Here is an 11,798-nt window from a genome sequence, read left to right as displayed (position 1 = left end):
ATGGTGCCATCTAACGTTAATGAGTCATTCATGCCGCATAAATGTGATTTTGGATAAATTGAATCTTTTTTTTTCGTTTTTTAGTTCCAAATAATCATCTTTTTTGAAAAAAAACAATGGCATTACAATCATCAACATTGAAAATAAATCATGCATGTGAAAGTGGTAAAAAATTTGCCGAATTATTTTATGAACAATTGGATAAAAATCGTCATCTAATTGGTCAACTATATCATGATACGGCAACATTAATTTGGAATGGTAATCATATTGTTGGTAAAGCAAATATTGTACAATTTTATACAAATCTACCTGGTATTGATACAAATTTAAATGGTATCGATTCACAACCAGTATCACCGATTATATCAAAAGATCATACCAGTATATTGGTTACATGTAATGGTCGTATGGCAATTAATCGTCGACAACAACATTTTAATGAATCATTTATGTTGATTGCTGAAAATAATGTTTGGAAAATTGTAACCGATACATTTCGAAATTATTAATTTCAAAAAAACAGAATAACAAAGAAAAAATTGTTGTCATCATCGCATCATTTGTATAGAATTTCATTTTAATTATCTATTTAATTAATCTTCATTCAACACACACATGGCATTCTAAATAAAAACAACGAAAAGAAATTTTTCTTTAAAGCAAATAAATATTCGACATCACTATATTATTATTATTAATATTAGTCTCATTTTTTTTCACTGGAATCGATAAATCATTGAGATCTTTTTCCTGTTGAGCTAAAGTTTGTTTTCTTTGGTTGAAATTGGTCGTCGGATTTACAAAAAAGGAATCATAAGTTTTTGTTGTTTGTTTGTTTGTTCTTTTTTTTGTTTCATTATCAATTTTGTCCACTAATAACATTAGTATTAGTCGGTGTAAAACCTAATTTTGATAAAGCAATATTACGTCGGCGTTTCATTATTTGTAAATAAATATCTTTTAAATTACTTTTGACTAGTCCTTGTTGTACATAACGTAGATAACAGAATAAATCACAGACTGTAATAATTCTATTACGACATAATTGTGATATAAAATACCATTGATTATGGCCATTATTAATATTTTGATTAGAATTTGAATCAATTTGCATACGATATCGACATATACGAGACATTTGTAATAATGCACATTTTTTTGGAAATGGTAATTTTTTTTGTTCATTATTATTATTATTGCCAATCATTTCAACTGTTAATGTATTTGATTCAATTGAACGAAGAACTAATGATGTAAGATGTTTATTTTTAAAATTAAATACCGGATATATTTCTTCATCATATATACGTTTCATAAAATTTGAACATATTGGTTCAAGTGTTGGACATTTACGCCATTCTTGAAATTCTTCATAAAAAACTGGATCAATTTCATTGATATCATCAAATTGTTCATCAATATCATCATTATTATTATCATCATCGATTGTTGATAATTTTGTTTGTTCAAATGATTTAGAATTACTTATTAATTCATAATTACTCGGGGATTTTTTCGGCATCGATTGATGATGTTTAGATTGTTTTTGTTTTGGTGATGGAGTATTATTATTATTGTTGTTAGATTTTTGGTGATGATGATGATGACTACCCGAAGTTGGTAAAGTTGATGATGAATTCGAACAATTTAATTGTGGATGAAGATGAGCATTTGGTTTAGATGGTGTCGATGTTATTACCAATAATTTTAATGCCTGAACTTCAGCTGTAAGCATATCAATCTTTAAATTTGCTTCATGTAATTCTTTTTCGGCACGATCTCTTAGAACATTAGCCGAATAGACCATTTTATTAGCTTCTTCAAACAGCGATGCTGTAAGATCTTCTAGCTCACTATCAACCTGAACACGTATCTGATACATTTTATCAATAATTTCATTTTTTAATCGAAGTTCTTCTTTTAAACGATTACATTCATTCGATTGTTCAATCAATTGATTATTATCATTAATAACATCATTTTCATTATTATTCTTGATGGTGTTAATATTCGATTTTTTTACTGAACAATCTTGAGTGGATAATGTTAATCCTGTTTCTTTTTCCAAACATTCAAATTTCATTGACATTCGTTGTTTTGTTTGTCGAATTAATTCTTCATAATCAGAATTAATCATTTGATCACCTCGTGGGTGTTGTTGTTGCTGAGATTGTGGTCGATTCGGTGAATTTACCGGTGATGAATATATTGATAATGATGAAGATGATGTCGATGATGATGATAAAGGTTCGTCATTTGATATAATTTGTTTATGAGAATGATTTTCATTTTCATTATGGTTATGGCTATTATCACTATTATTCATTTCGAATAATTCCAAATTATTGCTTTTGGATCCAAAAATCGATCATTACATAAAATCTAAAGGGGTTAAAAAAGTTTTGGGCAACAATGAACAATTTGCGAATTTTTGTTTCAATTTAAATAGGGGAACCAAAAAAAAAAAAAAAATTCATATCCAAAATCTAAATAAATAAATATCAAATGATGATGTCAATTATTGTGTTTTGGTTGTCATTGTCGTAACCATTGCGCAAATCGAATCATTCAACAACAACAAAATAGCTGACGTTTAATAAAATAAAAAAAAGGAAACGTAAATACGAAAAATACGGACAAATTTTGGTCAGAATTTTTCCCAATTTTTTCATTCATTCATTCATTTTGATTTGATAGTAGTAGATGGCGCAATGGATCCCGAATGATAATGATTTTGTTTGGCGCTTTATAAACCATTTCTCAATTGAAAAATTTCATCATCATCAATGTGACAAAAAAAAAGAATCGCTTTATTTCCATTGAATAACGAAAAGGGTTAATGTTCGGATATTATTAAAAAATTGAATATTTAACTCAAATAATGATAATAACCTCTTGTCAATTACCGATCCCACACACACATCACGCAAACATCATTCAATTCAATGGTCAATAGCCGACGACGACGACGACGACAACAACAACGAATAAAAAGTCGTTAACATTCGAAAAATTAAAATCAAACAACAAAAATCGCATGCGCAATTCGAAAAATTCGATTTTCGATTTTTGAATTTCATTTTCTTTCCTTTTCGCGTTTAAAAACTAATTGAGTGTGGAAACCTGTTCATATTAAAACCCTGCGTTTTCATTGGTTCAACAATCATCGGTTTTTTTTTCAAATGAATCGTGAATGATGATCAGTGTGGTTGGTTTGGTTTGGTTTGATGATAATATCAGTTGAAAGTGCGTGTCGTCTTGATATATCGTGTTTTTGATAACTCCACCCATCGAAACATTTGACCGTTAACAAACAAACGAAAAAATCGTTGTATGTTCGATGTGTGTGTGTGCTGTTTGTTTGTTTGTTCAAACTTCGGTAAAATTCATTTTTATTTTCTTTTCTTTTTTCTCTAACTTTTGGCCTTAACATCATCACGAAATTGTAAGTTTCTTTGTGTGTTTTATCATTTGGTGTGTTTCAAATACATTAAATATTGAAAAAATATTTTTCCAAATTTCTTTTAAATTGTGATTTTTAAAATGATCATTTGATTAAATTGTTTTTATTTCATCATTATTAATTTAGTTTCATCTCATTGAATAATTAAGTTTTATGTTTGATTTGTTTGTTTGTTTGTTTTTAATTCATTAGAAATTTTTGCCTCGTTGCCCAATAATTGTTCAAAATTTATTTCCATCAACCGTTTATTGGTGTTGAAATTTTTTGGAAAAATAGAATTTCCCGACGAAAAAATAAAAATGACTGACAAAACAGCAAAGATTGATATACCAGATATTATTATAAATCCACAGACGAAAAAACAATATCAACGAGGCAAATTTCTTGGCCGTGTATGTAGCAATTTTTATTATTATTTTTCGATGTCCACCTACACACTTTTTATATAACAAATTTTGATTGTTTAATGTCATTAATCGGGTTGCTTTTTTTCCAATTTAATAATAATATTAATACATATACAGGGTGGTTTTGCCAAATGCTATGAATATACTGATTTATCAACAAAAAAAATGTATGCCTGTAAAGTTATTTCCAAAACTCAATTGGTCAAAGATAAACATAAGACAAAGGTGAATAAACTTTTTTTTTCATTTTTCATTGATTACAATTATTTTCTATCTTTTGTTTCATTAATTCTAAAGATGAGTTTAGAAATATCCATACATCGTAGTGTGGATCATAAACATATTGTCAAATTTTATTCATTTTTTGAAGATTCAAATTTTGTATACATCATATTGGAATTATGTGGTAAACGTTCATTGATGGAAATGCAAAAACGACGTAAACGTATTAGTGAAGCAGAATTACGTTATTATGTTCGTCAAATAACATTGGCTTGTGTTTATCTACATAATTCACGTATCGTACATCGTGATCTTAAATTAGGAAATCTATTTCTTAATGATGATATGCAAGTAAAATTAGGCGATTTTGGTCTTGCAACCAAATTAAATCCAGGTGAACAAAGAAAAACATTATGCGGTACACCAAATTATATTGCACCGGAAATATTATTAGAAGCTGGACATGGATTCGAAGTAGATGTATGGTCATTAGGTTGTATTGTGTTTACAATGGCTGTTGGCAGACCACCATTCGAAACGGAAGAATTAAAAAACACTTATCGAAAAATTAAAAAAAATGATTATACTATACCGAATGATATAAATCCAGAATTGGCTACATTTATTCATAAAATGCTTCAAGCTGATCCAAGTAAACGTCCAACAATGCAACAAATTCTTAATGATCCATATTTGAACAATAATTATATTCCATCATGTTTGCCAACATCATGTCTTAGTGTTGCACCACGTATCAATGAAAATCGTCTTTCAATACTTGCTCACGGTGAAGGTTTCCGACGACCATTCTCCGAGATGGCTAATCAAGCTAAAGATGGGCAAAGTGCCAAAGAAACTAATGGTCAGACTCCGATGGCCGGTGATAATCAACCAGCCAACAACAGAGAACTTGTTCCATTACAACCACTGAATGAAAATGAACCATCTGATTATTATCTATCAGAATTACGTGAACAATTGTCAAAATTATTAAGCTCCAACCGATTGCGTTCAAAACCACCATCAAACGATGATGAAGCTGAACATCCAGCATCAATTCCATGCTATTGGGTTAGTAAATGGGTTGATTATACTGATCGTTATGGTATTGGCTATCAATTATGCGATAACAGTATTGGTGTATTATTCAATGATTTGACTAAATTCATATTGATGCCCGACGAAACGAATTTTCATTACATCGACAAGAATGGTGTTGAAGAATATTACAAATATAATTCTGCCTATGCTCCTAATCATCTTGTTAAAAAGACAACATTATTCCGTTATTTTAGAAATTATATGAATTGTCATCTAATGAAAATGGGTGAACGACAAAGACAACAATTGGGAGAAAAAGAAGACATGGTTAGAGTACCATATATTAACATTTGGTTCCGTACAAATAGTGCCATTGTTTTTCATCTGACCAACGGTACTGTTCAGGTAAGTTGAATCTGAAAAAAAATTATCATTATTATCAAAATGACTAATCAAATTTGTTTCTAGATAAATTACTTCAAAGATCATATTAAATTAATATTATGTCCACATATGGCTGCCGTTACTTATGTAAATGAAACGGGTGATTTTCGAGCATATAAATTTTCACTTCTTGAAGAACATGGTGTCAATTCCGAACTATTAAATCGTTTAAAATATGCTAAAGAAGTATTGGTACATTTACAAAAAAAGGCATTGAAAAAATGAAGTATCGACTATATTTATAAGTATCTACACATTTGGCTATAAATTCTTCATCTATAACTTATTATAATCACTGATCAATAATTTATCACATTTGATTTGACTTTAATACATACTGAAAAAAATAACTATCTAAATCATCTTAATTCTTATCTTAAAAGAATACAAGACTTATTTTCTATTAACTTTTTTACACACTTTTTTATACATTTTAATTCTTAATTTACAATTCAACAAAATATATTCACTATTTATACAAGATCACTAAGATTTCCATGTGATCCAATTAATGTAAATAATAATAAAACATACTTAAGGCATGGTCATTTAACGAAATTTCCCCCATTCAATGTTTTTTTCATTTAAAATTTTACAACTTTTTTTTTATTCAATTCCAATGCCATTTTGGTTTTAATAATCAAATTAAAAATTATCAGAAAAAAAAATTTGTTTTGTTTCAAATTTGAATAAAATTTATATAGTAATATTTTTTTTAAATATAAAAATTGAAAAATCATTTAAATTTTATGATGGTAATAATGTTGTTGTTGGTTTAAATGATGATGATGATGACGATGAGCAGAAAACCGAATCTTTTTTTTGTTTTGTTTTGTTTTAAATATTCACAACACTCACACAATTAATATTATTCGCACATTTATTATGTATATTATAACACCTTTAGTATATTATCATTCATCTTGGTTTTGGCTGAATTTTTCAATCAGTTTTGAATCTTGGTGCGGTTATTATTGATTTTGTTCGTATTTATTTATGCTGGAAGCCTTAGTTTACGACCATGTAAAACTGTGAGGAATAAAATACCGTCAGAATGGATTCGACTAATTGTGATCATTCCAAAAAAATACTTACCACGTGTGACATATAAATAGAAAAAGTCACAATACAATACAGTTTGAACAAAACCGGCAACAATCGATATCCAATCAAGAAAATTTTCAAAATAATAACGCCAAATCCAATTCAATAGATAAAGACCACGATATGAGCCTAATGCAAACAGATAATGTGATGTAATTGTTTCGGCTTCACCAGTTTTTGATACCAAAAATAATTGCGGTAATATGGCAACAGCTTCCAAATAGATTGAAAATGTCCATAACACCTAATGTTCAAAGAATAATACCATAATGATATAATCAAGCGGAAAAAAACAAATCATAATTACCTCCATAACAGTGAATTCATGTCGTATCAATAATGCTAATATAATGGATGGAATAATTAGAAATTCAATACGAAACGTATCATGATTTCGATCATATGTTGCTTTAAATTTATAATATATCAAATAAACTGTTGCCAACGATGAAACAATAAAGATAATCTGTATGATTTTTAAAACAAAATTATAGAAATTAAAATTTCTTTTTTTTCATTAAGAAAAATAAATTTTTTTACCTTCATTAACGTATTATAAGCAGAAATAAAACTGGTAAACAGATCAAGATAACGTGTAATGTAAACAACAGTGAATAAAATCTGACTTTTACCCGAGATTCCTGTAGATTAAATTTTTCATTTTTTTAGTCAATTCTAACTGATTGCTAACGATAAACATACCCGAACAGGAACGTGTTTTCCATATTTTTAATAATAATATTATGATGGCGGCCAAATGTGCTAGATCGCCGGTTAATCGAAAAATATTCATTATGAATGGATGATGATGATGCTATTTTATTCTAAACACAAAATTCATTCAAAAAATTTCGAATGGAATAGGCACTAGTTTTTTTTTGATTTTTTGTAAAAACAAATTCTGAAAAATCAATTATTTGTTATTGAACTTCGACCGGATCGAAATATTGAAAACAAAAAAAAAACCAAATTGAAAACTTTTTCTTTTCTTTTTTTTGGCTGTCAGAATGACGTGTAGGTTATAATTGGATGAATTCTATTCATAAACAATCAGCCCTGTGGCATACAACAAAAAAAGAAAAACACACAAACACACACAGTCATCGCCAACAGAAAAGCGTGTATTTTTTTTTTTTGTTTCACTTGGCAAACCATTATTTTTTTCCGCTATTTTTACCCGATTTATTCGTTAGAATCAAAATGGATTATTTTTTCGGGTTAAAAAAAAAAGAATTTTATTTCAAACATATTTTCTTTATCACAAATTAAAAAAAAAGAATTTAATTAAGAAAACTAATTATTAATTATTCGATGAATTTAATTGTATTGCTGACGTTTCATTAGTTTTTCTTTTCTTTTTTCGTCTTTCTTTACGTTTAGCTTTCGAATTGATTATTGATTCCCATTCTTTTTTAAATAATGTATATAATCTCATTGTTGCCTGTGCATCGATTATCGAATCATGTTCACCATCCTGTATTTTTACATTTAAATAAACATTAGCTAATCGTTTTAATGATGGTGTACATCCTTTGAAAAAACGTTTAAAATATACACTTGTATCACGAATCATTTGTTTCGGATGTGATAGATATAATACACTAAGATCATGATGAATAGCATGGCCAACTAAAATTCTACCATCAATCATTTCACATACTTCACGTTGTACGGTTTTAAAATCGATAGCATTTTCAAGATGTTCAGGTCGTATGCCAGAAACTTGTGTACGATAATCGGTAACCTTTTCGATCGGTTTAACATATTTATCATAAACACAATGTCCGTATAGATTAACAATTGAAATTCGAGCCAATGCTGAATTACTACCACCATATCCAGTACCGACCATTTCACAATCGATGGCTATAGCATTCGTCAATTCTTTTGATGATTTTTCCTGACAAAGACTTGAATTTGATGGTAATTGTGTTGTTCGAATCAAATGTGGATCAACTCCATCAAACCATATTTTTTCCTGATTTTGTTGTAAACCAAAATTGGTTAAAATCTTTTGAACATTATCATTACCATTGGTGATTTTATCAATTTTAGTATCGATAATACCGTTTGTTTTCCCAGCATTAGTCGTTGTATTGGATTTCGTTTTCATTATTTTTCGCTTACCAAGAACATTATCATTACATTCTTTATTCAACTTTTGTGATGAAATTTTCTGAGCACATAATTTTTTCCAATTCGGTGATATTTCTTTTTTGAGATTGCTGTTTTTCATTTTTTGGAATTTCAAAATTTTTAAACCATAGATGCAATAGCACACTCTTGTATCAACACCATAAAAAAAAATCATGACATTTTCGACACGCTGGCTGATCACGTGACTTTTGTCAATGATGGTGATCATAATCGATTGTATCGAGCAAATTCAATTTTTTTGAAAGCAAAAATTTTTTTTTAATGATTTTACAAATATTCTTTTAATTCTTAAACCAAAAAAATGAAATACAATGTTTATCAAAAATAATTAATTTCCATCCCTATTTGTCGTTGCCGATGATGTAGGTTCAGGTTGATTGTCGCCATTTTGATTACTCGTTGCTTTATAAAGTAATTCTCTTAAATGCGAATTCTGTAGCTTTAGATTATAAATCAAATCAGCTTGATTTTCTAATAAATCTTCCAGAAAAGATGACGATCTAATTTATAGGATAGAAATTTCCAAGTCAGAAATGTTTTTTAGAAACAACTTTAACACATACCTAATAGCCACTTGATTAAGACCATCCGAAGTCAAACGTCGTGATGGATCATCAACACAAAAAACATCCGGTGGATTACGGCTACGACGAAATTTAATCTCATGATAAATGTGTACATGAATGTTGATCAATATCGGAATGGATGCGGCCGAAATAATTATTTCGATTGCATTAATAGGTTTTAAATGCATGCCAAATATTTCAAGATGATCGGAATGATTGAATATGACCGTACTGATCAAAAGAAGGCCATTTGCTACATGTAGAAAAAAACTTGATAATGATACATGTTTTCTAACTTTATCATGATGATTATTATAGCCAAGAATACGTAATCTTCGATAATAAAGATTTTTTAAATAATGTTTTATCAATAAACTAAGTAGCCAAAGAATAAGTTGTGAATATATAGCTAGATTATAGGAATTTAATAAGTTGATTTTTGTTTCTTCTTCTTCATGCCATACTAAATTAACAAGATTATGTTGTTCCAAAGGAAATACAAAGCTTAATAACCAATTTATGATCTATGAAAAAGAATAGGACAATAATTACAAATTCAATAATAAATAATACAATTTCATGTTCAACTTACAACTAGAATAGCATGCAAAACAAGTAGAATTATCACTTTAATATTATTCGTTTTACGATGTATAGCATATAGATCATTATTATATGGTAAAGTTAGAATTTGTAGATCATCGTCCATTTTGTCGTCAATTTTGATTTAATGTCTTTAAAACGGAATATTTATGTGTAGCGATTCAAACGCTAAATATGCTTATTTTATAAGATAAAATTTAAAAATAATAAATCTACGTCTTAAAGATCATTTAATTGGACATTTAAGATCTAAATGACGATGCTAATGCAGTTGTTAAAAACAAAACAAAAAACGATTCATAAAAAAAAACAAACAACAACATCTTGTGAGTGACAAGAGATGGTGTACTGTATCGCGATACAATCGATAATATTTTTTTGCATTGAGAAACAAAACAAAAAAATCAATTTTCATCAAAATTTTTGTTTACAGATAGGATTATAATCACATTCGAATCATTAAAACATTCAAAAAAAAAATTATCGCGATTTGTTGATATAATCATGATGATGCTAGATTTATAACAACAACATTCGACAAAGTCACGAGAATCAACATTATTTTTTCTAATCAATTGAAAAAAAAAATCTTTGGCAAAATTTGGGCAACAATGTGCCTGCAAAAATTGCATTCAATATCAAAAGTAGGATATTAAATGCGGATGTTTTTCGTTTATTCAACAGGATGTTAGCATAACTAGACTCACTTTTGATACGATCATTGTTTAGTTATGTCTCCTGGATGAGGACAAATTTTTTCAAAGAATTTTAACAAACTAAATGATTTCCATTATAAACATTTTCGATTACAGTTTTTTAAATGAATTAATCAATTTATTATTTCCGTTATTGTTCATAGATGTCGTTATTGATTTATAAATTTTAATAATAATTAATTTTAATTAAAAATTTTGTATATATCATCAAATGATAAATATCTCTTTTTATAATCCACATATAATCGAATCATAATAATAAAAAAGTAAAATGATAATAAAATACCGTTATGTATGGAACTAAAAACATCTTAAAAGAGATAAATAAAAAAAATAATTGTACTTTGACCATTCCGTTTTCAATCAATCACCAATTTTTTTGTTTTGTTTTGATCATTCGGTTCCAATTGAAATCATCATCATCATCATTGGCTATTTACGACTGATTTCGAATGGGGAAAAAATGAAAAGAAGATATCGATAATTTTTCTGTTTCATTTTTCTTATTAGTTAATCGATATATTTTGTTGATAATTTGTAATTCTTTTTTTTTTGTTCAAAAAAAGGAAAAAGAAGAAGAAGAAAATGTCGTCGTTAATATTATTATTTTTGCGCTGCTATAGTTGTTATCGGCTGTTGCTGATGCTGCTATATCGTTAATTATTATCATCGTTGTTGTTGTTGTCGTAGTATATGATAAAGAAAAAATTTATATGATAATGATAATGGTGATGATGGTAAAAAATAATCACATTATCAACATCAGCAACAATCATCATTCTTTTATCCCTTTCTCACATTATAATAATTGATAAAAAAAATAAGTTTGATTGAGTTTCTTTTGCTCTTTATGTTTCGATATTTTTAAATATTTTTTGTTTTGTTTTGTTTTGCTGGGTATCATTATACCAAAACAAATAAACAAAACATCATCTTCGATTATTGTTGTCGTCGTATTAATTTTCAAAACACAGAAGAAAAAATTAATTAATTAATTTAAATTCAAATAAAATGACATAAAGGTATGAGTGATTTCTGATGTCTGGTGATTACCTGTTTTTTTTGCTGAAGT

General features: G+C 27.9%; 6 protein-coding genes across 10 annotated transcripts; 2 read left to right on the top strand and 4 right to left on the bottom strand.

Annotated features, from left to right (window-relative positions):
• Positions 1 to 6: 6 nt before the first annotated feature.
• Nxt1 (NTF2-related export protein 1) lies at positions 7 to 697 on the top strand. Its single transcript, XM_027340479.2, has one exon. The coding sequence runs from the start codon at positions 117 to 119 to the stop codon at positions 510 to 512; it is 396 nt and encodes a 131-aa protein (XP_027196280.1). The 5' UTR covers positions 7 to 116; the 3' UTR covers positions 513 to 697.
• On the bottom strand, positions 574 to 3,018 carry LOC113790758 (guanine nucleotide exchange factor for Rab-3A-like). Of its 5 annotated transcripts, XM_075821802.1 has the most exons (3): positions 2,896 to 3,018; positions 2,642 to 2,811; positions 574 to 2,385 (listed from the first exon to the last, which is right to left on the bottom strand). In XM_075821802.1, the coding sequence occupies exon 3, from the start codon at positions 2,327 to 2,329 to the stop codon at positions 863 to 865; it is 1,467 nt and encodes a 488-aa protein (XP_075677917.1). In that variant the 5' UTR covers positions 2,330 to 2,385; positions 2,642 to 2,811; positions 2,896 to 3,018; the 3' UTR covers positions 574 to 862. The 5 variants fall into 5 exon arrangements, with proteins under 5 accessions (XP_075677917.1, XP_075677915.1, XP_075677916.1 ...); XM_075821800.1 differs by having other exon boundaries at positions 2,642 to 3,018; XM_075821801.1 differs by lacking the exon at positions 2,642 to 2,811 and having other exon boundaries at positions 574 to 2,489.
• Positions 3,019 to 3,307: 289 nt separating this feature from the next.
• polo (Serine/threonine-protein kinase polo) lies at positions 3,308 to 6,128 on the top strand. The gene is made up of 5 exons (XM_027340456.2): positions 3,308 to 3,448; positions 3,659 to 3,858; positions 3,991 to 4,098; positions 4,171 to 5,541; positions 5,605 to 6,128. Exons 2-5 carry the CDS (start codon positions 3,766 to 3,768, stop codon positions 5,803 to 5,805), a joined length of 1,773 nt encoding a protein of 590 aa, XP_027196257.2. The 5' UTR covers positions 3,308 to 3,448; positions 3,659 to 3,765; the 3' UTR covers positions 5,806 to 6,128.
• Positions 6,129 to 6,308: 180 nt separating this feature from the next.
• Positions 6,309 to 7,731, bottom strand: KdelR (ER lumen protein-retaining receptor). The gene is made up of 5 exons (XM_027340473.2): positions 7,387 to 7,731; positions 7,225 to 7,325; positions 6,992 to 7,150; positions 6,676 to 6,928; positions 6,309 to 6,609 (listed from the first exon to the last, which is right to left on the bottom strand). Exons 1-5 carry the CDS (start codon positions 7,475 to 7,477, stop codon positions 6,575 to 6,577), a joined length of 639 nt encoding a protein of 212 aa, XP_027196274.1. The 5' UTR covers positions 7,478 to 7,731; the 3' UTR covers positions 6,309 to 6,574.
• Positions 7,732 to 7,937: 206 nt separating this feature from the next.
• Positions 7,938 to 9,009, bottom strand: LOC113790764 (uncharacterized). Its single transcript, XM_027340467.2, has one exon. It carries the CDS (start codon positions 8,993 to 8,995, stop codon positions 7,985 to 7,987), a length of 1,011 nt encoding a protein of 336 aa, XP_027196268.2. The 5' UTR covers positions 8,996 to 9,009; the 3' UTR covers positions 7,938 to 7,984.
• A 97-nt stretch (positions 9,010 to 9,106) lies between these two features.
• LOC113790765 (uncharacterized) lies at positions 9,107 to 10,767 on the bottom strand. The gene is made up of 3 exons (XM_027340468.2): positions 10,000 to 10,767; positions 9,405 to 9,931; positions 9,107 to 9,341 (listed from the first exon to the last, which is right to left on the bottom strand). Exons 1-3 carry the CDS (start codon positions 10,114 to 10,116, stop codon positions 9,170 to 9,172), a joined length of 816 nt encoding a protein of 271 aa, XP_027196269.2. The 5' UTR covers positions 10,117 to 10,767; the 3' UTR covers positions 9,107 to 9,169.
• Positions 10,768 to 11,798: the final 1,031 nt, after the last annotated feature.

This window comes from Dermatophagoides pteronyssinus, unplaced genomic scaffold (genome assembly GCF_027571235.1).
Source record: "Dermatophagoides pteronyssinus isolate colony J.1.1.1.1 unplaced genomic scaffold, Derpt_VIB-CSIC_2022.12 sq0013, whole genome shotgun sequence".
Lineage (NCBI taxonomy): Eukaryota > Metazoa > Arthropoda > Arachnida > Sarcoptiformes > Pyroglyphidae > Dermatophagoides > Dermatophagoides pteronyssinus.
The sequence above is the reverse complement of the archived record's forward strand: the minus strand, read 5'-3'. Positions and strand labels throughout refer to the sequence as shown.